The sequence below is a fragment of the Thermobia domestica genome, chromosome 11, assembly GCF_964235325.1.
Source record: "Thermobia domestica chromosome 11, izTheDome1.hap1.1, whole genome shotgun sequence".
Lineage (NCBI taxonomy): Eukaryota > Metazoa > Arthropoda > Insecta > Zygentoma > Lepismatidae > Thermobia > Thermobia domestica.
Window position 1 is genome coordinate 135942770 of NC_137464.1, and position 27475 is coordinate 135970244.

The 27475-nt window shown below is 35.8% G+C and overlaps 1 protein-coding gene across 1 annotated transcript in view; it reads right to left on the reverse strand.

The window, feature by feature from the left end:
- Positions 1 to 27475, reverse strand: part of LOC145663668 (uncharacterized) — a 1076255-nt gene that overhangs the window by 697823 nt on the left and 350957 nt on the right. The window contains exon 3 of the mRNA XM_081729765.1: positions 493 to 631. Coding sequence (XP_081585891.1) covers positions 493 to 631 — 139 coding nt within the window. The remainder of the gene's footprint in view (positions 1 to 492; positions 632 to 27475) is intronic.

Sequence of the window (27475 nt, forward strand, 5' to 3'; positions counted from 1 at the left end):
TGGCATTACGAAAAATTTCCCACTCTTGGATAAAATTCTAATCTTTTTAATCCCATGCTTTTGATACTAACTTGGGAATGCGGAATCAAATATAACTACTTTTAAAGATATCTATCCATGAAAAAAAAAATCCAAGTGTGGGTAATTTTTACTTGTGCTGTAATTGGATGTTCTTTATAACGGTATCGATTTGATCACCATAATTGTTCCATCAATCATGTTACACATTTTGGAAACTGAAAAATCATTATATTTATTGCTCCCTGCACCTAATTCACAATTAATGTGATATACCGGTAGTACATTTTAATTCTTGGAGTGTAGTATTTACACACACACAAAGGTAGAAGTAACCTTGGAATCCCAAGCGAGAACATACTCTACGTACTCTACGAACTCGTTTTGATATCCTTATTGGGCAAACTGTCGTTTCATAATATTGTGAATCTTTTATTGTTCTTAGGTAAATTCAAATTACTTAAATTGTCTTACCAAGTTCTTTCTTAGGAATTCGGTAGAAAAATCGAATAAATCTCCATAGCATCCCTTTCATAAAACATCCAGTTCCCTCCTTTGATTGAAGGGAATCGTAATTTGTTTTGATGGTGGTGATACTTAGTAAACTCGTAATCTAGAAAGAAAGAAAACACAACAAATAACAAACAAATACATTACAATGCAAATTGTTGTCAATTCTAAATATTTCCATACATATATATGCGCATACATATACACATAAACACACACGCACAATCCATAAAACAGACTCTGAACGAAGAAAGAGGGTGGGGTTGATAGGGCAGATACATTTGTGGTTTATTTAATCACCTCTCATCAGCATTTTCTGTGCCTGCCCGCTCAGTTACGACTATCGCTGCTGCAGGACTCCCGTGTTGTTACTGATATCTGTATGAGGATAATCAATGGACGTGCAGCTTCCGGGCCTATTTGTGCCTGAATCGAGTAACTGGCTTGTTTTTCTTCTTGAAAACCCTTGAGAAAAGAAAAAATAAAAGTTAATCGTGTAAAAGACGCACAATTTTTCTTTATTCTTATTTGTTTACGGTTAATCAGGTTTGTGTTTTATTAATTGTGGTTCATGTTGGTTTACATTCTTCTTTTTTATTTATTTCGGAGCCAAGTGTCTTTCAGTTCTTGAATAGTAGTTTGGTGCCTTCCCATTCTCCTTGACCATGCCAGCCTCACATTGATCCTATGGTTAGGCTTGCTTACTGGATTACTAAGGAAGTTTAAATAATTCCCACCGAGTGTATAGTTTCGGTGATCACACGCTTTTGGTTTAAATTTGTTAGGTACTGTAAAACCTAATTCAAGAATAAAACTTCATGAAATTTCTCGGTTTCAGACTTTCCCCGAAAGAAGTCGAAAACCTAAGAAGAAAAGAATATCTCTATGAATGAAAGGGGTATCTCTATGAATAACGATATAATGGAAGTGTTGTGGCTAAAGTGGTTCAACTACTTGTTCAGTATTTCCTACAGAAGGTCCCAAGAAATCACGTGTCTGGTTCAGAACTAATGATGTCATCAATATAGCCACCATTACGATTTGTAGTGTAAACCTTAAAGGAGTATGACACATTTCTCAGAGAATAGAGATGAAAACGTAAGTTTTGCATGAAATCGAAAACAATTGATTGGGAAAGATATGAAACAAGGTATTTGGTGTGCACTTGACATACGTTTGCAGACATTCACTGGTGTGCAAAACTTAACGTCGAAGGTTACTTTAGCATATTGATTCATCCCAAAGTGGCATACATTGGCGAAACTTGAACCATACAAAGAAAGTAGTGCTATAGTATGATACAGGAAAGAACAGGAAGAAACAGGTGTTTAGAAGAACAAAAATGGAAGTTTATACAGATTCAATATCTTACAGTGAAACACTGCGACTGATGATGCCCCTGATATCAAGGAAACGGTCCTTGAACGGATATATGATCACCATAGATAGCGATCCACTGACTGCAACCTGTTCCTGTATTGCTAACAAAGTTGGTATAATGAGCTTTTGAGGTATGGAATTCCAATTCTCTAGCAGCAGTATGGTAACTGCCTGAGGATCATTGATGTATCTCAAAATACATGCAAGACGTCTCGCATAGCATCCAAAACGTGGTCGATGGGGTTTACGTAGGAGAATTAGCAGGCAACTCCATTCTTCAGATATCCTCTCGTTCCAAGAGCTCCGCTTTCTGCACTATTCCATACGGTCGCGCATTACCATCCATAAAGAAGTTAGGGTCGACTGGACCTATGAAAGGATGAACGTGGAAGAGTGCAGTTTTACAATAACATTAACCTGTAAAAGTAGACGTTCGAAAATTTAGAGGTCGTTATCCCCAAACTGTATTATGCCTCCCCGCACAAGAAGACGAAATCAAAATATTGATCTGTTTCACAATGTTTCTGGATTTATTGCTCCCTCCTACCTCTTGTGAGATATGCACGACCAGAATCGTTACTCAAACTGAATATCCTTGCAACCGATATGAGAACGAGACTTCACTTCTTCTCGATCCAGTTTTAATGTTCTTTGTACCAGTGAAAATATTGCCGCCGACATGCAGGTACAAACACCAACAAAAGCATCTCCACTCCTACGGACTCTAATTCAATTATTTGGGGTCCAAATCATTTGCAGCTGCGACAACGCCTCAACAGATGCCACCCAACTTACACAAAAATTTTCGCGGCATTGTGAGCACTTTCTAGCCCTGATCCAGGTGTTTATGGAGGTAAAATTGTAAAGGAGATGACTAACGAAACAGCTCCCCATTCTAAAATGGCTCTCTATGATTTGGATCATGTTCTCCAATTAACACTATATATTTTATTCTCAATATTGCTGTCTGTTAATGTATTATTTCCCTCTATACTGTACGTTCAGAGAAATAAAAATATTGACCACGTATGAATCAGAAAATGCTTGAAAGTAGCTGAAAACATCAAATCTAGAACAATTGCTAGAAATAAGTTTCTGTTCTAAAAGATTGCCTCCAATGACAAACCTTCTCCCAATCTTCTCATTCCAACATATTTTTCTTTCTTGGGAGGAGATCTTGCTTGTCACACTGAGTATGTATTGAAATTGATATTGAAACATTTAAAAAGTTAGAACCTGGACGGAATTTAAACCAGGGTCTCCCGAATAGAAGTTCAATGCACTAACCACTTACCTAAAGCGCCACTTCAGCTCCCACCCAACCTATGAACTAGTTAAAATAGTTGAATGTAAGACTACACACTAGTTACTAATGATCGTACAAGAGGACGAAAATGAAATGAAATGAAATCTTTAAGTTTTACATACCACGGTTATGCCGGTTAGGCTAAAGGAGACGGTGATAATGAGAAATGAGTGAAATGGTGGAATGAAGATAGTGGGAGGAAACGGGAGAACCCCGAGAAAACCCATAAGCACGGAGTTTGTCCACCACAAAGTTCACACGGTGCGAGCTGGGATCGAACCACGGACCACAAGCACCGGAGGTGAACGCTCTACCACTGAGCCACCGCGCCCCCCGTACAAGAGGACGTTCCTTATGTGAATGTCACAATGAGTTACTCGAGATTTCCTTCTTCAACTCAAAATGAAGTTCTATGAACCTTCGTCAATGAGGAAAATATCACGAAACATTCTTCAAGTTAAGACTACCTAATCGTTTTTAACGATTGTCCTCATTTACATTAGTATTCTTCCCCATCTTAACTTCTAATTTAGAAAGAACAAAAGAAGACAGATGTTTTTCGCATTCTTTGAATTGTATCAACACGTGTAAAAAAGAAAGTTCTATTTTATCTTCCGTAACTACAGTTTATTTTCTTATCTTTGTATGAGCAACTTGTGGCAGATTGGTATAGCATAAAACTCGTACGGCAGAGATCCCGGTTCGAATCCCGTCGTTGCAATTATCATTTTCTTTATTGGAAGATATTGTTTACGTAATTGCTACTATAATTATTTCGGTTATTTCTTAGTTATTATTATTATTATTGCAAAGTCCAGACTTGCCTACATATTTTATGTTTTATGAAGTTTTTCTGTTGCTTTTCAAGTCTTTTCTTTATATAAAACGAATCTCAAACGGTGAATTGCTTAGAACATTAATTTTCTGGCAGATTGTAGTAGAAACTCGTAAGAAATTGCAAGGAACCAATAACCTTTGTTACTCATCACAGTCATGAGTTCTATTTTTGAGCCATATTAACGATATGCTTTACGCATTCATCAATTGTTATCTAAACACGTAACGTTCCAAGACAGTTCAAATCAACGTTGATACGGCTGGCGTCATTTTGTAGTTGTGTTTTGTAGATCACTTTTCTATTACGAATGCACTTCTCAACACAAAAACCAAGAGAAAATGAATATTTTCTATGTTATCTTACATAGGAAGTATCAATATTACATATGATAAAAAAGTCCTTTAATTACCAAACGGGAATCGAACCTACGACCACACGAATATGAAACTAACGCTTATCCCACTACTCTAAGACATCGCTGTTAATTAAGAGGGGGAATTTGACATGAAGTGTATTCAGCAAATTTCTCAATTTTAAGATTTCAATGCAGTAAAACTTGTTCTGGTCATAATAGAATTGCAAGACTTATGTAGAAAAAATAGTCATGGAATTCAAATCTTAATTGTCAAAGTAAATTGTTGAAAATGTGTGATAAAAGTAGTATTAATGGATGTTGTAGCGGCATTTAGATATGAGAAAGTTTAACGCCCTGCTTGAGCATCGAGGCTAACGTTATGTGGAACTATAGTTTAAATATATATCTTCTGGTATTTCTTTAAAATTATATTCTTTCACGAGCCATTAATTTACATTACAATTTGTCGGGTTCAACATTTTATCCAGTCTACTCGAGATTGAGGAAATGAAAATCTGTAAATATTAGGCCGCGAAGAGATGATGTGAGGCCCGCGCACCCAAATGTACTTTTTATATGCTTTCTGTTTATTACGTTATTTTGTATGGAAGTTTGTTCTTGTGAAATGTAGAAAACTTTTAACGTAAACAATCTAAAATTTAAGCTAACCCATACTGAAAGCGTCGGTGGCCCAGCGATGGGCAACTAGCGACCTCTCGGCAAAAGTTGGATGCCCTGCAACGACGATCCGCTGTGGCCCCACTTCCGTTTTGAAAATTATAAGACCAGCGTTTCACCAGCGGCAGAGACGCGACGAAACGCCGATGAGCCACAAAATTTCTCAACCAAAATATACTAAATCGAATATATGCACGATTTCTTTACGCTAAGAAACCCTTACAATCAGTAGGCGCGTGCTTTTTCGATTTCTGCACGGACGCGATGAAGCGGACGTCGCATGTAGAGAAACAAATCGTTGAGGTCATATTAATTTGGTCAAACAGAGTGCTTCTTAATGTAAAGAACCTGAAACTCGAGCCATTGGCTTTTACAACCCAAGGAAAGCAAAATTCTTTTGAAATAAATAACATTTGTATCAATGATGTTCATTATACAAAAATGTTGAAACAAAATTTTCAAATTTGCCACTTCTCGATATATATTCAAACGGAATAAAGTTTTAAATTGATATTATCAACTTTTAAAATTGTGACTATTACAAAACCTTACTTTTTGGTATTTATCTTATACAAAAACGTTGACACGTTTTTTAAAACTTGACTTTTGGAATTACATTGCTCTCATTCTTTTAATTGTTGCCCTTCAACATGATACCCAACCACTGAAGTAGCCCGATGGGTTCAAAACAACAATAGAAAATAGAAAGACTAAGTACAATCTATCCAATAGGACTTTTTTCAAAATATTGGTTAAGCGGTTAACCGGTTTGGATATGGTTAAAGTTTCAAAACGATTGTGTCGGTTTTTTAGACACCAAACGTTAATTGGTTCAGTTCGGTTTGAAACAATCACTGGACTGAACTTTTTGAAAATATTCTTATATATTTTGAAACAAAGCTCGAACTATATGTACTGATTTCTTTTTAAATTAAGTAATTGTGGATCTGCTATTTCCCTTTTGAACAAAATTCCGATTCGTAACACCTTTGTCTTAATACTTTTGGAAGAACATATTAATGATCAATAGAAAATAGAACCATTTTTCGGTTCGGTTTGGTTTCGGTTAACTGTTTAAAATCGGTTTATATTACTAGCCGAAACTACAGTTTACGATCCTACTAGCCGTTCAGGCCTACTAGCCTTGACCATACTCTGCATCTGCGCCTGTTTATCTATCTATTATCTATCTATCTATAAAACTAAACAGTGTAATGAATATGGTCTCTCTCTCTCTCTATGTGAGGGATGCCCAACGTTGCTTTGAATCCATTGAGCCACTTTTCCCGTTGGGTATCATGTTGCGGGCCACAATTAAAGAATGAAAGCAGTGTCATTCCAAAAATTAGTTTTTAGAAAACGTGTCATCGTTTTCGTAAAAGGTAGATACGAAAACTGAGGTTTTGTAGCTGTAAATATACTCTCATTTTTTCAATATGAATTTAAAATTTTACTCCATGTACATTTATATGGAAACGTAGCAAATTTGAAAATTTCTTGTCTTCACATTTATTATTTCCATAATGGACATTATTAATACAAATGTTCCTTATTTCGAACCATTTTAGGTTTGCTTGGGTTCCAAAAGACAATACCCATGCCATAAGCGTCGCCAACATCTAGTGGCGCACTTGTCGGTAAATGTTGATAGCCGATATAGGGACACATCGAAGGATTGGTGCTAGTGTGCCAGTGACGGCATGGTCTCCTCGAGTGGAAACATATCTAGAGTCGGAGTGTTGAAGTTACCACCATGTGGGAGTCAGTAGGGGCGGAGTGGGACATAAAGGACCTAGGTGTGGATTAATTATGGCTGCCTCCTTCGTTGTAACTATACACTATCTAAGGCCAGAAGCTAATAGTAACATTTTCCAAAAATTTCTGCCGCCATGTGATGACACTTTATGCCACTTTTGTTGGAAGAGGAAGGCTGATTTCATCAATATTGGCAACAAGGTGGGGCACCGCATTATGGTCATAATGTAACCGATGGTTCAATGAACACTTTCCCGGTTGGTGGATAGGTCGGCATGGACCAGATGAGTGCCCAGCAAGGTCACCGACCTAACTTCATTGGATTTCTATCTTTGGGAGCACATTAAAGCTATTGTCTACCAGTGTAAAATTATTGACATTGGCTACCCGAAAAGGGGAATTATTACTGTATATGACCAAATATCACCAAGTATGCTTCGCAGAGTGCTAAGCACAGGGTCATACGGTTAAGGATGTACATAGAACAGAACGGTGGGTATGTTGAACATGTCATGTGATTGTAAATGTCCCATGAGTGTTAGCTTTCTCTTTTCCTGGTTATTAAAGAGTACGTGATGTGAGATGTTACAAAGCTTGCTTCTTGCTTTATAATTCAATTCCAAACTTCACAGAGCACATTTCAGAGCATTTCACATATAACATATACTAAATCTATTCACAACTTCAAAACAGTTGTAGGTTTTGGAAAAATAACCTTAACGTTGTTTTTCTCTTCGCATTTACAGTTTCTCAAATATTTAGCCCGGTCCACATTTTGTATTTCAGTTAACAAAATATCATCTTTCAATTACTTCGGACATTTGTACATTTTAAAATATAGCGAGCGAAGAAGTTGTGGGATTTTAGTATGTTATTTAAATAATTTTTATCATCATCTATGTCAAATTTTAACTTGCTGATAATTACATCCTAAGTTCAATAAAATTTTAAATCAGTTTGACGGTAGTTTTTGAAATTTTAGAATTTAGAACTAAATATTTCTAAAAGTATGCGTTTTATAGAAAAATTGTTTTTATTTAAAATATTGTGGTATCTATGTTTTATAAAACGACACTAAGTTTATCTCTTAATGTTCAACCATAACGAAGATATTGCTATTTTCATCTGGGTATTGTTCATTTGACACTTTCGGCCGCCATTTTCCAATATGGCAGCGATGCTCACCTGGGATTTCCGAGGACATTTAGTATGTTGTTTAGAACATCATTCCCAACATCTGTACCAATTTTCAGCTTGCTATTTATTTGTTCCTTATTCTTTGCTAATTTGACTGCACCAATACTACCTGATGGGGATTCTAACAGATTTTCCGTTTGGAAGTCGGAATTTGGTACCGATACACCGAATGGGTTAATCTACCCGAAACATATTTAACAAAAGATATAGTATTTCTTTCTAAGAACAGTAACATGAAAAGTGGATACTACAGACCAATTAATTGTTTCGAATTGTCCTAGTAGAGCCCATAGTTATTATTTGTTCTTTCCCAACCAACATTTGTAAATCGTCTCTATCATGATATAGGTGTTTTCTTCCACATTCTTACGGATTGCTCGTTAGTATGAGAAGTCACTCTTCGATTCTTCACGATCACTTTGTGAAAAAAGAGTGGCTTGATCAGGATTTGAACCTACGTTTTGGACTATACTACTCGTAGGTCCAGGACGTTACCCCTGCACTACTCTGACAACTGATACTATAACTCAAATCTTACTACGTTCAGTTCTGCACGCCACACCAAAGTGCACGCGCCGAAATTGAATTATTCGACGACCTAGAGACAAGTTAGTGCCCACTAATAAACCAAATAACATACAATCCAGGAAAAATTACAGAAATAATAGCATACTTTTCATAAATTACGCTGTGAAAGTTCAAAAGTGCACTTATTATTATTATTATTATTATTATTATTATTATTATTACTTATTGTTATTATAATAATAATAATAACAATAAAAATGTTCAGCTTTACTGTATAGGTGTCATTTCAACGAATAATAATAACAATACGCGAAGTAAATCTAAGGAACATTTTTGAAGGTTAGGCAGTTATTTCATTTATCAAAATCCACGCACGTTGTGTTTATGCACCATAAAGTCTACATGACAGATGTGGTCTATCTTATGTATACGTAAATGTTTGGGCAAGTACTACACATGTTATTGTTTAATAACTCAAGCTTGTATGCAGTGTTGCAAAAATATTTACTTACTCTTTGCTCGTGGACATGGGTCCAACTCTGTTGCGAAGTATGGAACAGTGGACCTGAAGATACTTTAACCAAAATTGTAACTTCCATCGTTAGATGTTCAGCTATTCGTTTTAGTCTTTCGTAGTAGTTATTATTGATAACACTGTTCAACAACGAAAATGTAAATTGAACAAAATCAGCTAATTCTTATTGATTTTGTGGTGCTGATCACGAATTTGAAAGTTATTTTCGAATATTAGCTCAATTTTTTGTTTTACAGGCATGTCTAATAATAACGCTTTAAAAATAAATATATTCGCTTCGTTTGGGGTAAAATGTTACACTCATCCGGCAACACTGGATAAACTATATGAACGCTAGGTTTCATTGTGTTCCTTATCTCAGTAGTGTTCTGCTATTGTTAGAAAAGACAGGTTTAGTGCAGTTATCAGCGTTTTGGGTGTGACGTTTGTGTAGTGCAGGACATAAAAATACAACTATAAGTACGCAAAAATACTGGTATTTCGAATGTATATTTTTAAATAGTTGTCGGAACTATTTCAAGTGATATTTTGAGGATTTCAATAAACAAAAATGCCGCGAAATTGTGTAAACAGTGCGGATAGCTTCTGCTACGTGTGTGGGGAAGTGACATTTTCCTCACGAAAGCAGACTATAACACCACTAATAAGCAAAGCCTATCAATATTACCTTGGTTGTAAAATTGGAGACCAAGATAAATCTTGGGCACCCCACATTGTGTGTAACACTTGTGCCAGCAATCTAAGAAATTGGATTAATGGGAAGGGGCGCTCAATGCCTTTTGCAGTGCCCATGATTTGGAGGGAGCCAAGCGACCACATCAGAGACTGTTATTTTTGTATGGTTCCTTCCGTCAAGAAGGGAATTTCCACGAAGAAGAAGCGGGCCTTGATCTATCCTAACATTCCTTCTACAATGCGCCCTGTTCCACATGGAGAAGGACTACCTGTTCCTGACCCACCTAAAGAATACGATCTTTTTTCTGATGATGATCAAGAAGTTGAAGCTCCTGAATCAAGTACTTCGAAGGACCCTACGTTTGTTGTAGAAGAACCTCCATGTGAACCACATAGACTTACTCAAGAGGAACTAAGTGATCTAATCAGAGACTTGGACCTCTCGAAAAGCAAAGCCGAAATTTTAGCGTCACGCTTAAAGCAATGGAATTTATTGCAGGGAAAAGTAAATATTTCAGCGTATCGGAATAGGGAGAAGATGTCCACTTCATTTTTTACTATGGAAGACATACTTGTGGCATGTACATATGTAAATGGTCTCATGAGGGCACTTAAAATTAATTACGAACCTACGGAGTGGAGGCTCTTTATAGATTCGTCCAAGGTGAGTTTAAAGGCAGTGCTTTTACATATTGGAAATGAACTTCCTTCAATTCCTGTAGGTTACGCAGTTCATATGAAGGAATCTTATGAAAACTTGAAACGTTTACTTCAAGCCATTAAATATTACGATTTTCAGTGGCTCATTTGTGGTGACCTTAAAGTAATAGCACTGTTGCTAGGTATGCAGTTAGGGTATACAAAGTATTGTTGCTTTATATGTGAATGGGAAAGTAGAGATCGTGGATCTCATTACCGCAAAACTAATTGGAGTACCAGAGAAACTCTTCAGCCGGGAGTGAAAAACGTGCAGCATGAACCACTGGTAGATCGTAACCGAATTTTGCTTCCCCCTCTACATATTAAATTAGGTCTTATGAAAAGTTTTGTTAAGGGCATGAACCAAGAGGATGAGGCCTGTAAGTACCTAAGAGGACAATTCCCTCGATTAAGTGATGCCAAAGTTAAAGAGAGTGTTTTCATAGGGTCACAGATTAGGCAACTATTCAAAGATCACAAGTTCGACGAAATTCTCCAAAGTGAGGAGAAAGCTGCGTGGGAAAGCTTGAAGAGTGTTTGTTCACAGTTCTTGGGAAGACACCGAGCAACAAATTACAAACAACTGGTAGCAAAGCTGTTATTGTGCTAGAAAATCTTGGTTGCAATATGTCTCTGAAACTCCACTTTCTTCATTCACATCTAGACTTCTTTCCCGAAGATTGTGGAGCAGCAAGTGACGAACATGGTGAGCGTTTCCATCAAGATATTGCAGCCATGGAGAAGAGATATGAGGGAAAGTGGAGTTCTAACATATTGGCCGACTACTGTTGGACTATTGCAAGGGATGCTCCAGATGTAACCTACAAAAGGCAAGCCAAGCGAAGACGCTCAAAATAAAATAGTTCTTGCACGAAAAGGTATTTGTACATATTTTTCATGTTTTGATGTTAATACTGATTTTTATTACGGAATTGTTAATGTTTAACTTGACCACGGTTACTTTGTTTTCTGTATCGCTGTGAAACTGGTGTTTGCGCAATTTTGAAAAATGAAGTACAAGGGTATAGAAAGCTATAGGTTAGGGTACTTCTTAACTCCCCAGCTTATCACATCACATTGAAATAGATAAAAAAAAAGTGAAATGTAGGTTTTTACACGGATTTTGCTTAAATGCTCTATAAATATTAATACATTTGTATATATACAGCTACTGTTGTACAACGGCGTTTTTTTCACAACCTGAGCTAAGAAAATCTTCTATTATCATTTCCTTTCATATTATGCTTAAATGCATGTAAAAATCGCAATTTCAAAGAATTTACATACTTTCGATCAAAATTTGTTGAACAGTGTAATGTGTAGTAACGGTAATTTTTGTCCTTGCGTATTGTTTTTCTTTTCTTTGTATTAAAAATATTTCCAAATAAATGCCACTATAATAATACCACCATAATGGAATGTAAACGCCATTTACAATTGATAAAGAACAAAATTTAACGTTTCAACATAGATTCAAAAAAGTAAAAAAAAAAAAAAAAACTAAAGTGGAAGTTTTGTGATTCGAATCCATACTCATGGACATCAAAAGTATTACAACCAGCTGCCTAAAACCGCTTGGCCATAATGATTACGCTTAGTAAAATGCAATGTATACAAATTCTCTATTGCCGCAATTGGGAGTATGCATTCACTCGCTCGCTGTAAACACAGTAAGTGAACACGCAGTCGCTGTAAACACTGACTGGGGAATCTACATCAACCGAAAGGACAACAGTCTTCTGCATGAGTTGACAGTTAAAACAAGAATAAACATGATTGAATGGCATTGATATAACAAGCAGCAACAGCAATGAGTACTAACGGACTTTTTGTTAAGTGTGCATTTTGACTTTTCTCGCCTTCTGTTGATACCAGCATTCTTCACCAGTGCTACTGTGGGTGAGATGAGACACTGAGTGGTATACTAAAGGAGTGGTTCTGTGTTATGGTATACTAAAGGAGTAACTATTCCCAAAATATCAGATTTTTTATCCAGGCTCATTGGAGATATCGCACAGTGAAACATACCAAATTGACAGAATTCCCCAATTTTATGATTTTTATCAGGCCTTTAGGAGCACCCACAGGCATGTTCGCCGACTATGTGGCTGCTTCGGGGCTCGGCACCCATACAAATGATTTTTAGTTTGGACCCGGGCTTTAACCCGTTTCTCTTGCGTTTAAGTCAGCCGTGTTACTGACTGAGCTAGGGCAGGCCTAACTTTTCCTTATCGTACCGACATATTTTACCTTATCAAAGTACAGCCCTTTATGACAGTGTTCATAAAAGATTTTAGCTAAAACTAAATCAATCAAATATCGAGACTTCCCTGAAAACATATAGGCTAATACGTCCCGCCATTGATATGCACCCACATAAATTTTCGGAAGTCGGTGCCATTGTCTAAGGTCTGCAAATTTTTGTGTATAAACTTATGACCCCCGACTACACGAACAAACAAATGCAGACCTCTACATCAGCTGTTTCTTCTTCTAAAATATGTCTCCAATGTTAAAAAATGTTGCTACTGTACGCCCTGATTTCACCCCCTTTTAAGTGATTTTAGGCAAAAATGTTAAGAGGACAAAGTTTTACCTCTGCACAAGTTGGAGACGCCTAGCAATTTTCATTTCGGCAGAACCAACTCATCTGGAGATATTGAATAATACGTAAATGCCTCAAGTCGAGAAAATGCAAAATGGCGGCAGCCGCTGCATCCCCATTACATGGTGTAAAACATCATTAATTATAGTTTTAAAGTACACTGATATAGGATAAACATGAAAAAATATATTTTTTAAATTGCAGATCGGCACATTCTTGATCACTTAGAATGGATTGAATCATTAGTAGTCTTTAATGGAATGTATGACCTACGCTACCGACTAGGTTTATGATAATGTATTTAAGATCAGTACGTTTAATGAACACTACAGAATTTGCAACCAAACCACGCGGAAAGACAGCATGTCTGTTAAACTTTCGGCATGATCCTAGGTGTGTCTCGGAATTTTGCAGTTTCGCTTTTAATTTGACTACGATTTTGAAAGTACCTTAATAAATTTTTCAAACATTCCCTGTATATTCGAATAGTTCTTAAAATATAAAAAACAACACTATTTATATATTACTGTTGGATTTCTGGAAACGGAACTTATAATGTTAGGTTATTTTCTTACAACGTTTAAATCCAATATTGTTATAAATGTACCACATTGACTTGACACCTAATCTTCCGTTCCGAGCGCTGCTATCGGCTGAAGGAATTCCTTTCCCTTTGGCGTAGACGGCTGCAAGGCTCTCTCGCTTAGCAACAGCTGAACCCTTATTGGCTCAACGCATGGGTGTGTCGAGGGTGAGCTTTAGTTCGCATTTTTTGACACGGCTCAAGACATTTTGGCAGCACTTTACCTGTGATTCCTTTCCTTCTTCCTCTTCTATCTCCTTTTTTTCTGTGTCTCACTTTCGTATCTCTAACAGATATCCATTTGTTTCAATTTTTCATTAACATATGTTTAAGTTTCTCTCTACATCAACTTATGAATCTCATTTCGTCTCATTTATATTCTTTCACTTTATTGAAACTAATGCATGTATATTTTGAAATTGGAATTTTGATCGTGTTGATGATTTTAATATGGAAGAGAGGAAGGGAGGAGGAAGAGCCGGTCTCTTTATCAAACACGATTATGGGATAAGAAATTTTATATTGGATCGCCTAGCTGCAATGTGTTAACTGTCTCCTTTTTATGCGGAGTGTATATATTCAGTAATTCACCATGAATAGGGTCAATCAGAAATGTTCTTTTAACGATGAAATAATAACATCAAATGTGAAAATTCTTTTAACAAATTGTCGAAATTTCTGAGTCGACAAATTTTACACTTTTGGGTACCGATTACCTCGAACTCTAGGTAGCCAGAATTAGCCTGTGATAATGTCACATATATTTTAAAAAAAACTGACAGTCTCACCACAATGCAGAAGTCTTTTAGTGTGAGAGGAGAAAGGAATTAAATCTCTCATTTCTAGTTGTATTGATCTTGTAGTTCTGAGTCTATATGAAAATTACTGATAGAAAGGAAAACAATGAATTGTGATTATTTTGCAGAACATTCCACTTTAATATCAAAGGAATTTTATCTTCCAGTTTGCTTATTTGTGAAAAAGTACGAAACATAGTGCTACACTATGGAAAGTATGTGTACTGTTGCTGATTTCTGATGACAATCAGAAACAGAGGTAAAAGATAAATGACAATAATAACTTTCTATTAATGGGAAACTATAACTACTTTTAATTTAACAAACTTTTTGGCTTAAAATACTTGTTCGGGTTCTCCCCTTCCAACTCAATCTTGGGTACGGAAATGGAAGAACAGATTTAGATTTTGATTGTTGATTCAAGTATATTCTATATCCTAAATTTTAGATATCGATCTTCGGAGGGAGAGGGAGGTATAGGTGGATCCTAAGACTTGCGATAGATGAATTAATAAAACCTAATTTTTACAATAATGTCCTAATGACAATTTCTTTATTACCACAACTTTCAATGTAAATAAATCAACTTGCAAGTTTGCAAAATTATATACTGTAATTTCTTAGGCGCCAAAACTTTTCTGTTCCTTAAGAAGAAAGAAACAAGAAAGCCCCTGTCAAAAGCAAGTGCTTCGAACATTGACCTAGAATTATCATGAAGTATTCACATTCAAAAGCCTTAAGTGTCCCAAATAATTTAGGAAAGTTTGTTTGTTCGGTAAAATCTTTTCAAAACCACGGTGGCTCAGTGGTACTAAACACCTCTAATACGTGACGGGGTCCTGGTTCGCTTCTCAACTAAATAATTTCACGTTCTCAGAAGAAGCAAAGTTTTGGATGTTTAATAAATTTGTGGTACACATCCTTGCATTCCCTTTTACATTATTAAAAAACTTATAACGCAGTGGAACCGTCAGTTTGCAATGCACAATATCAAAATCTCATTTAAAAGCCCAGTAAGCCTGGTGGGTCAGTGCTAGGGTATATATCAGTTTATTCACAAACTAAATAATTTATCTTTCTCAAAACAAATATTTCATAAATTCCCGGGGCCCTAGCTCAGACGATGGAAATCCCGAGCAATACTTCTACAACAAATCTTTCACAAAGTCCAGGCTTTCATAGCTCAGTGTGAGGGAAGCCCCAAGCGATACATCTACAACAAATTACAGGGGTAGAAGCTCAGTGGGGGTGAAATAATGAACAATACTTAAACAACAAATTTTTCACAAAGTACATGCGACAATAGCTCAGTGCGGGGGCCGACCAACTATTTTAATATTTTCATGACAAAACATAATAGTTTTGGATTTTGTATAAAATTATACATAACATCCTAGCCATGAGTTTTCTCGTAGTATTCCCGTTTCTTACCACTTTTCTCATTCCAACTATTTCAAAGTCCCTGAGTCGTGCGTGCCCTCGCTCATTTCCCAACAATTTTAACATTTTCATGAAAAGACAACAGTTTTGGGTTCTCTATGAATTAGTACACAACAAGATTCTAGTCGTTAGCTTTCTCGTGGTACTCCTGTTTCCTCCTGCATTGTAATTCTACCACTTTTTTCAGTCACTGACTCATTAATACGTTGCGGACCCTGGCTCGCTTCTTAGTGAGCACGCATGTGGTTTGCCAATATCTTCCGTAAAAGTTCATTACTAAAAAGTACAATGTGAGCTATGAAATACTTGTTATTGCAAATAGTCTCTATATCAAAAAAAGGTTAATCAGTGTACTTACATTGGCTTCCATGTAGAACAGGCAGTTTCAACAAACACAAAAAGAAACTATCAGTCGTATTCAATATCCAAATGCACAGAATAAAGTAACAAATGAAAAACCTAAATTTATATATATATTTATTGAAAGTCACAAGGGATGAGGGAGAAATACTTTATTCCATTATCACAATAGTACAAAAGAGGAGGGCATTTACATGTGGAAATGTTTCTACATACAGCGACCATTTATTAAGATAAATTGTTTTGATTTTTACGTAAAGTCCAAAAATGTTCAAACATTGATAATCTCAATGCACAGCACTTTTAACGACATCACCATGTAGCTAAGAGAGCTTGATAAATAGTACTACGAAATTCAGTTAAATTACAAAATCCCATACAAACATGCATTCTGAAAATTCCAAATGTTAAATATTTCATTGTAAAACATGTTCTAAATCTTTACATTGGGAATAAGAGAAAGGAAGAAAACTAATGTCGTCTCATCTGATATGCATCAAAGCTTTCATTAGTAACCGTGTCAACGAAATGCCAAAAATGTGAGGACCTCATTTATTCGTACATGTCAATGAGGAAAAACCATTAAGATAAATGGAAAGGGTAATTTTGATAAGAGCGTATCGACCTATTTTTGGTAAAATGAGATTTACATATTTTCTGCAAGTTTGAGAATGTCCGTATGTGTCTAGGTGGTGTTAAGGTAATATCTCTGCTCCGTAGCGAACCCTGTCTCCAAAAATATTGGGTGAATACGTTGATCAATTGGATAAGGGCGTTTATTTTTCTGCTCTTCTGAAAAATTGAAGAACTGCTAGTTACGCCCTTGTCCAAATTAACCCCTAAATTGATCTAATACACAAGGAAACTTGTATTATAAGTGGGGGACTTGTAAAACCAACCATTGGTCAGAAGGAAACTGAAGGGGAAACAGTGTCCATAGTCACACACTGCTCACAAGGAGAGAAAGAGGAGGAGGAAGAATTATCTGCCCGCTTACAGCGCTCGCGTCATCCGAAATTCCCCTGCCTCACAACGCTTTCTTTAACTCCCCCTCGTTCGCTGTTCACTCTAAGGGGTCAAACTGCATTAGGTGTAAACCGTGAAGTCAGAACTCATCAGTCCAGCGAAACGGGTGCAATATAGCGAAGCTCCCAGAATTACACAACTTCCGCGTATTACATCACACCATAGGAATTTTTAACAGCGTGCTTTTAGTACGATTACATAGAGTGTTGGAGTATATTACGAGACAATACAAACATGCAGTGATTTATCTACATCCCCTAACACCCTCCAAAACCCACCGAAAATTATCGGACACCCCGGAAATAAATTCCCTACACCCCGCAACTACGGGGATGCAATATTAAAAAGATTCATTCTCGTTCTGCCTAAAGCCCTCCAGGACTTAGTAGCAAATGTTTTAAATGATCTTATCTTTAGCCAAAACTGGAATTACCTTTCTGCCTAGTCTTTGGAGACAGGGGATTCTATGCGAAGAGTAAACTTTTAAGGAAATGCAGCACCGAAAAGCTTGACTGCTAGCGTGTTTCTATGCAGATCGGAACTCATGTATAAAATGGCCATAGTAACGAGGGCGGGAACTAAATCCAAGCAGCCAAAATGCAAGGAAAATACTGACGTGGACAAAATCAAATTGACAAAATCACAGTAGTATATATTAGATGTACCAGTGCACACCTTACATGATTTTTCCCTTCAATTGTCATAAATTCTGAAATTATATCTATAGTTGTTTAACTGAAATAACTTTTCTTTCTTTTAAACTGCTGTAAACTCAATAAAACGTAAAAATATGCTAATAAAATGGGAGATTAGCTTTAATTACTTTCACACAAACCCATATGTAAAGGTCTAGGTATTCCTATTTACTAAATATTATACTTTAAATATACCTGAAATACGTTTAGCATATTACAGTAAGACCATTGATTTTAATTACGAAAAGTAACTGTGATGCTATTTGACTTTTTTAAAAAGTCGTTCTTGTGTGATAGCATATATCAGACTTTTATTTTGAGTAATGTATAAATATTTATTTTAATTCTGAAATACTGATCAAGATTTTTTTAGCAAAGATCAAAATGTGAAATATACAGTTACTACAGTATAAGTCTTACGTTTTTATTGGGTTTTCAGCATTTTTTAAAAATGTTATTTCCGTATAATGAATAATTTCAGACATTTTAGATTCATAATAGTTAAAGAAAAAATAAACATTGTTTTAGTAATCCGTTCGTATGTTTCTATCTCTTGAATTTAGTCCGTTTTGTCTGAATTTTCCTTGGGGTGTAGTCTTGAATTTTGTCCTCCATTCGTAATAAACTGTTTGGTAATTCTAACAGAGGCTGTAAGAAGTATAATCATTTCTTCATGTTTCATCATAAATTTTTCATGTTATTCTTGTTTTTCTCGGAAAAATGACGAGTATACAGTTCTTTATCAGCAGTGTTATTCAGATCTAGTTTGGTAAAGATGAACGTGATTTTTATAAAAAAAAAAATACCTGTGGGCAAATGGAAAATTGATTGACTCAGTTGCAAGAAAACCGTTTGACATTGTAACTGAAACAAATATAAAATAGACTTAATTCGGTATACCAAATTATTTCACATTAAGATTTTATTCATTTTTACAGTAGGTCATCTCTAACATGCTAAGAGTCGCAGTACGTAAAAGGTGCCACGGTTCACATCCTCAAGACATGTCTGGCCACACATTAAGCAAACAATGCACGAGGATGGCTAAGGCGACCCTTAAGAAAGAATTTTAGTTCTACATCACAACTCCTTTTTCGGCATCACCTTTATAACTATTTCCACCTCACAATCCTATTCCCTTCCTCATCCTTACTGCGAATATTATCTTAAACACACATTTAACATCGAGCTTCTGCATGAGTCAAACTAAGTAAAGTAATATTAACAGACCATTGTTTTCTAATATGGGGGCCCTGAGAGGCTTCTGGAATAACATTAAAGAACCATTGTATTCTCATATGGGGCCCTGGGGACCAAGAGTATAATTATATAAGGACGTCATTCTGACGGATCGAATTAGAATAATAAGAAAGAAATTAAAGTTGGGTCCATCAACGGTATGTGGTAATTAACGGTACAAGACTTTGTCTTCCATGTAAACACGACAGGAACCAAATAAACCCATTAATTTTGAAAGCGCGGTATTCTTAATAGAACTCCATTTCTATTGAAACAAAATGCTATTAAGAAGTTTAATCAGTGCTACACTAAGTGCCAAAACACTTAAACAATATAAGTTTTAACTTCTTGCTCAGATAAGAGTCAGTAGACCCTACATGATTCAAGTGCTAAATGAGTAATTTGCTGATGATGATCATTTTCAAGAATGAATATTTTTTAATCGTTCAAAGATACATTGACATATTTACTAATAAAACTTCAGATGTAGATGTGAATTTATTTACACTGTAAGAAATTAATGAAGCACGAGAAGCTGTTTTAGAGGGAAGTATGTTAGGACTTTATATCAAAGCCCTAATTTCAGTATTCGCCTAATGTTTTAGTTAAAACCGGTCTAAAGGAAAATAATAATAATAATAATAATAATAACAATAATAATAATAATAAACATGTTTGAGTCAATAATAAACGCTCGATGCGAGAAGTATACCTTCAGTGTGGTGATGCGAAGTAAATTGATTTATAATTTTATTTTCTGGTTAGATATTAAAGTACCAAGACTGAAGAAATGTCAAATAATTTTAATTATTTTTTTAAATATTTTCTTCAGATTCTCCGTGGTCTAGTAATTAAACTAGAGCGAAATATGTAACGTATTTACTCTCAGATATCCTACAATATATTTATTAAGTATTCGAAACGCTTTTTCACCCTTCATTTTGAAGATTAAGATGGAATTCCTCTGCTAGTTAACTGCTGTGTAGCCATGTGTCAGGTGTCACTGAAGTTCGATTTACAGCATCTTCTCCCCCAAATGATGGAAGGGGTACGGTACATTTCTTCGGATTTCCACACAAAAATGGCACTCTCTATATAACTCGCAACTCTGGAGGAATTTGTCTCTTTAGACACTCAAAAACAATCCTGACAGTTTTTCGAGATTAACTACCACACACTCTGTTCTCCACTTCCTTTCCACTAGCTTGTTTTAGGTTAAGTATTGTGCATGCATATTGTTTGTTGTATTTACAGCTTCTATAGTGCTATGAGATATTGCTTTCAGTTGCAGAATATATGGAGTGGATACAGGTATATTTCACCCAATGTTCCGCGAACTTCTGACCGTAGAACTGGGTAACCACTGTTGGGAACAATCAGCTAATTCTGCTGAGGTGGATACAGGGATATACCACGAACACGGTATTAAAATAATGCGAATAACCCATGGTTCGAATCCCGACTTTCACTATTTCTGTTCTCTATTGGTTGACGTATGTACTTGTGAGTTGGTTTCAGTCCGAGAGTCCGTTTTCTTTCATCAATCAGTACAAGGACGCTCGTGGATCAAGTCCGGTATTGTCATGTCTGCTTTCTTGAACCGTAACCCACAAGGAATCGAACCCAGAACCCAGCAATGGTGTTTTGTGTCTTCCCGAACGAGAAAGTACAAGAACGAATCCACAACTCCAGTTTTATCTGACTATGTCCTCACAGGGACACAAACCCAATACTGTTTTATCTGGCTCCCCAGGGAACACGGACATTTGGTTAATTTTTCACTCCGTTTATTGTGTAAAAATAATAACCTAAAAATAATAACTTCTGCAACAATGCTCAATTCTCTTTACTATAATATATATGAATGTCAATATATTAATGCGAGTGAGAAATCAAATCGAGGAACAAAATGTTACTCTCATACAGAAGTTTAGCATCACTCCCTTTACCAGTATTTTGCATGAATTTCAATATGTTTTAGGTCTCCATTTAGAATCTAGCAATTTAGGAAGCGTTGCTAAACAACATACAATCAGTGAATTTGTGTTCAATTTCAATTGTGAGTACAGAAAGAATTTTGAAACAGAAGTTGATTTACGTGTACGTGGTATAAGGAAAACTATCCAATATCAAAAATTAAAAGAAAAATGTGCTCGTGGCAAAGACAGATTTTGAAAACCTAGCCGAGAACTTGAAATTAGATCGTAATGACAATAATGTCATAAATAAAGTCAATGAATTAATAATAGAAAAAATTCAGACAAAATATCTCAATGATATCAACGGTACTAGCTATTTTGAAAGTAGGCCTAGTTATAACGAAAAGGAAGTAATTTTAGTGTTCTTTAATATCGAAAAGCAATCACATGTACCACTAAATCCATTCCAAAAAATCTAATAAGAATTTTACTGTACATCCTACTACTTCAAATGTAGGTCAGGACAAAAATGAAACTAAAATTGTCCAAAAAAAATTCAGTTTTGCGGATGAGTGCAATGGAGTCACGTTAGCATATGTTCGTTCTACTTGAACTCTCAACCTTAGAACAAGGAGTCTTAAAAGAAAATGGGATGTTAATGTTGGCAACTGTGACCGTCTGCCCGGCCACAAAACTATGTTTTTGGACGACCAGTGTATTTCTTTTTAACTTTTATTCATGCAACGAAATTATTATTTTACTCATAGAAACGAACAGCTATTTTTCCTTTTGATGAGAACTTCAATTCTTTCTTGTATGCAGGTGTTCTTCGGCCGTTTTTATCGTTTCTCACGGTGGAACAAAGAACTTGTTGTTTTTCAATGCAACTCTTATCGTCTAGACAGAGTGCTTCGTCGCAGCAAACTTATTTTTTCTTTTTCTAAAATAGTTTCCAACTTATAGTCTTCGTCGCCATGACTGTTTCGCATATGCTTTTTTCTTAACAACATTTATTAAGATTGGGAATATTTTTGGATACGAAGTTGATATTGTGTGGGAATGATATTGTGTTTGTTGTGTTCTCACGCACTTATATTACGTCATCCTTCCTGCCGTGAGAACAAGCGTTCGTGTCCTGCAGGAGTCGTAGGTGAAATGACTCATACACACAATTACCATCGTTCGCTCCTTTCCACTGAACTGTTTTACGTATAACAGTAGTGCATAAAAATCCTATAACCATGGAAAGAATTTCTCGGTTTAGATTGCTACACTTTTTTTAACTATTATCTCCAAGCTTCTTTCTCACAGGACCAAATCAAAATGTTGTCAGTGTTCTCTATTATAACATCGACCTATTGGCACTGCGTATGAATGCAGAAGCTTTAACATTTTCTTTTTTACTTGATATATTGCATTGTCAACCCTAAGTGCAGAAAACGGGTTGTTCCCAAGAGTCAGTAGAAGCGGGGAGTTAGCAAAAAGAGTTCGTTATAAGAAGAAGTGATACCAGGAAGTCATAGTATGAAGAACTTTGTGGTGCTACATTAATATATAGGATGTGAAAAAAAGGACAAACAAACAGATATATTCGGGATATGTAGCGTCCTTTTGGAGTCAAGATACTTCCTTGACCAGCGTTTTTCCAGCATTTCCCCTTACCCCTTGTCGTTATTACACAGTGAAAGTCTTGACTCAGTGCGAAGAGTCAATTTATAGTGCAAGTGATATTTAAACAAGGGCTATGTTTCTAGTGTTCGTATATGGTGTGCGCATATCTACATTTACCATGCAGTGTTAAGAGTTTTATTCTCTATTTCGCTTATTTGATTGCCTCAGTGCAATTTCTTCTATTTGAGCATTTAGCTCTGTCAAGTGAGAATTTTGTGTGTTGTTAATGTATATATATATATTTCATTCCATTCCGTACCCACATATATTCGTACTCAATAAATAGGAATTTACCTAAGTAAATATCATCGTCTTCATTCATGTGTGTGTGAATCCCTGCGAGCAGACGACTTGCCAGTTGCGTATACGTATGCGTGTGCATATGCAAAAGTAAGTATAATACAACCTGAGTCTCAAAGGCACCATAATGAAAATACAATTACTAATCACAAATAATGAATGTAAATAAAATTCAAATAAAATACATATACTACAGAACACTTTATAAGTACGAAAATACTAAGTTTTACTATTATTATTTATATTGGGACAACCTGTAAAAAGAAGATATGATTAATAAAATTTTCTATTTCAATATTATTAGTACTTATTCATATATAACTTCTGTCTCCAAGCACAAATCACTGACGGTCTTGGCTAGTGTCGCTAATTCGGGCGTCATTAAAATTGCTACCTACCGTTTCCCTTGGGTGCTGGCTCCCGAAGAACTCCCTAAGAAAACAGCTGATAACAATTCTGGTGCAGGCTCATACTCTGTTTGACCAGTTTTTGGTCAAATCACTGGTCATATTTCAATATTATCAATCTGTGCCCAAAGAGAGTATGAGCCTGGACCAGAATTGTTATCAGCTGTTTTCTTAGGGAGTTCTTCGGGAGCCAGCACCCAAGGGAAACGGTAGGTAGCAATTTTAATGACGCCCGAATTAGCGACACTAGCCAAGACCGTCAGTGATTTGTGCTTGGAGACAGAAGTTATATATGAATAAGTACTAATAATATTGAAATAGAAAATTTTATTAATCATATCTTCTTTTTACAGGTTGTCCCAATATAAATAATAATAGTAAAACTTAGTATTTTCGTACTTATATAGTGTTCTGTAGTATATGTATTTTATTTGAATTTTATTTACATTCATTATTTGTGATTAGTAATTGTATTTTCATTTTGGCTCACCAACAAGTTGACCTACTTAAGATACTTGAACAAATACAGAGAATACTTTCATAAAACCGAAGAAAAATTAGATAGGCAAGAAGAAAAATTAGATAAACAGGAACAGGCACAGAATGAGAATAGGGAAAACCTTGCTAAGTTACAGGTACAAATAGAAGCAGTTGAAATTAAATGCGATGAGGGAACTACCAAAATAGCTGATAGAATACAAGCGTTAGAGAACAAAGTAGATCAAAATATTGAAAGAGTTCAGAGGGGAATCGAACACAATACAATAGCTATTCAGCAAAACAGAGATAACATAGAACTTATAGTCCGCGACGTACATTCAATGGGAATGAAAGTAACCAAAAACACAAATCATTTAATGGGTATGTCTGAAAGATTAGAATTAACACAAGGACAGGTAGAAGCTAATCATACCATCTGTAACGCTAATAAAGAACGTTATCTCGCAGCGCACAGAGAAACTGAAAGTCACTTAGACGAAATACACGACGTAGTCGTAGATTTAAAAGAACAGGTTCGAAAGAACGAAGATCACTTCAGATGTGTTACCAAGAGATTAGACAGTTAGATTATCACGTCAAAGTTAAAAACGAACAGGCTTTCGAGAACAACGCTGAAATTAAAGTAGCACAGCGTGAAATAGGAGAAATTATGCACGATCTGGCGTTAGTATACCAAAAGGTAGAAAGAATCGAAAACAAATCACGGGAATCGGAACCTAATATCGATATTGACATTCATGTTAGAACTGGATACCAACCTAACAGTGATTCAGCTTATACTGAACATAGTGAAGTTAGCAGTAGCGACGAAACTCATGTTAAGCTCATTACCAATAGAATTTTCAGACGTAATAATCGTAAAACTAGACATAGAAACGTAGAAACAACGAAATTGAAAGACCACCTCACACCGAAAATTATTGCGTATTTACCTAAGTTTAAAGGTGATCCCGCTACTGAGTCAGTACACACATATCTGCGCAAGTTAGCATTAGCCGCGGAATTTGCTAAATTATCAGAAAAAGCCTTAGTACAAGCCATACCTCATGTATTGGAGGGTGTAGCCTTAAGCTGGTGCTACACACGTAATGAGGAATTTAAAACTTTAGAAGAAGTTAAAAAAGCGCTAGTCGAATCTTTCGCTGGAGACGCGACGATACAGCACAGGCTGTCAGCTTGTAAAGCAACTCGAATCAATCCTAAGACTCATGATTCAGTACATGCTTTTGCTTTATATCAGTTTAACAAACTTAGAGAACTGACACCGCAATTACCCGAGAATTTGATATTAACAGACATTATACATATGTTACCTCAGAGATTTCGTACAGAACTTTATTTACATTTTTGCACTAATATTAGGGAATTTTTAGCGTCTATTCAGAAATTAGAAAAATTGTATTTTCAACAAACTAGAGAGGAGAAACATACGCAGGGTAACAATTCGAACAATAGGCAGAATCAAACTTCTCAAAACTATCAGAGATCTTTCGGTTATGGTAATAATAATCAGAATAGGTATTACTATCAGAAAGTTAATAATACCAAGGCTCAAAGAAACGGTAATTGGAACAGGAGAAATGCAAATGATCGTGACAACAACGATCAACAACCACGTTCTCGTAATCAGAATACTAACCACGAACAAAATCGGAATCGTAACCCCCATAATAACAATAAAGGACCAAAACCACGTAATGGTAATTCTAAAGATCGAAGAAATGACAACCGAAATAAGCAAGGTAGAGGTAATAAACCATTCTATGCTCGCAATAATGACAACCAGAATAGGAATAACGAACATGATTATAAAAGGTCAAATCATCGTAACGAACGAGACTGATTCTCAGGGAAACCACTAAAAGGCTGTACTAGGGGTCGAATATCAGCCAATGTTAATCATTTTACAGAAGGCCCAGATAAATATTTTTATAAAACACATACGCACATATGTAACTGTAAAGACCCAAATTTAACCAGAAGTGATTGTGAATCGGACACCGATAGTATAGACCACTATGTTAATTCTAAGCCAATTCAGATTTCTTCGAAAATTAAAGTAAAAGTTTGTAATACAGATGTAGAATGCTTATGCGATACAGGTTCGGATCTCTCTCTTTTATCTTTGGCTCTTTGGAAACGTATAAGTGCTGACGTCACGGCACCAAAGCTAACTCCAGCCGATGACATTTTCCTAGTTGATTTTAGTGGGTCTGTTAAAAGAAAAGTAAGAGGCTATATGTTATTCACAGTGCAAATTGATAACATTTCCATTTATTTGAAAGTCTATGTCACCGAATCACTTAACCAAGAACTTATTTTAGGATTAGATGCTCTCACAGCTCTAAGTAGTAGAATAGATTTATCTCAGGGTACTATTTCTATGGAGTACAACAATTTAAAAACTCTTGTCGATCTTTTACCTGACCAGCATGAATTAGAGGAAATTCCAGACGACGAAGAAGGTGGTATTGCCGATAAAAACTTTTCGATCTCTGCATCCACATTCGTCAGGCAACATGCTATGGATGAACAAATTCGAGATGCTGTGAATCGAACCCACAACCTTACACCACAGCAAAAGAAACAATTACGTGTTCTTTTATCTGAATATAAGGATATTTTTACCAACTATCCTGGACTTTGTAAGGATTTTGTTTATGAAATGGAAGTCAAGACTGACAAACCATTGGTTCGAAAACAGTACGCTATCCCACATAAGTATTTACCTGATGTTCGGGAAGAGATTAATAAATTGTTAGAGCTAGGGTTAATTTGCCACTCCAATTCTATCCAGAGCAACCCCATCTTAGTTGTACCTAAGAAAAATGGCAAACCGAGAGTACGTGTTGACCTGCGTTTGCCGAATAAGTATATTGAATTACGACAAACTAAATCAGAAGGTATACAGGACCTGTTGTTGAAGGTAAGGTGTAAACCATTCTTAAGTTCTCTTGATCTAGTGAGCAGTTACAATCAAGCGTTACTCACTCCCAAATCACAGGAATACACCGCATTTAATTTTGAAGGCCAATATTATCAGTATCGTGTTACCTGTTTTGGATATAAAAATGGTAATAGTGTATTGAATAGTACGTTACAGAGAGTATTAGGACCCGAACTACACGCTAAAATATTAAGGTAAATCGACGACCTTGCATGTTTTACTGACACTTTCGAAGAACACTTTCAGCTATTAAAACAATTTTTTCAGAAATTTAGAGAACTTAATCTTACTCTCAAGATTTAGAAATGTTTATTTTGTACGCACTCTATTCCTTTCTTAGGTTTTCTCATCACCTCTGAAGGCATTAAAAAGGATCCCAAAAGCGTGGAATCTGTACGCAACTTACCCCGACCTACTAACATAAAATCTTTACAATCTGTTATAGGACTTTTCAATTGGTCTCGTTCTTTTGTTCCTCATTTTTCAGAGAAAATGAAACCACTCTTCGAAC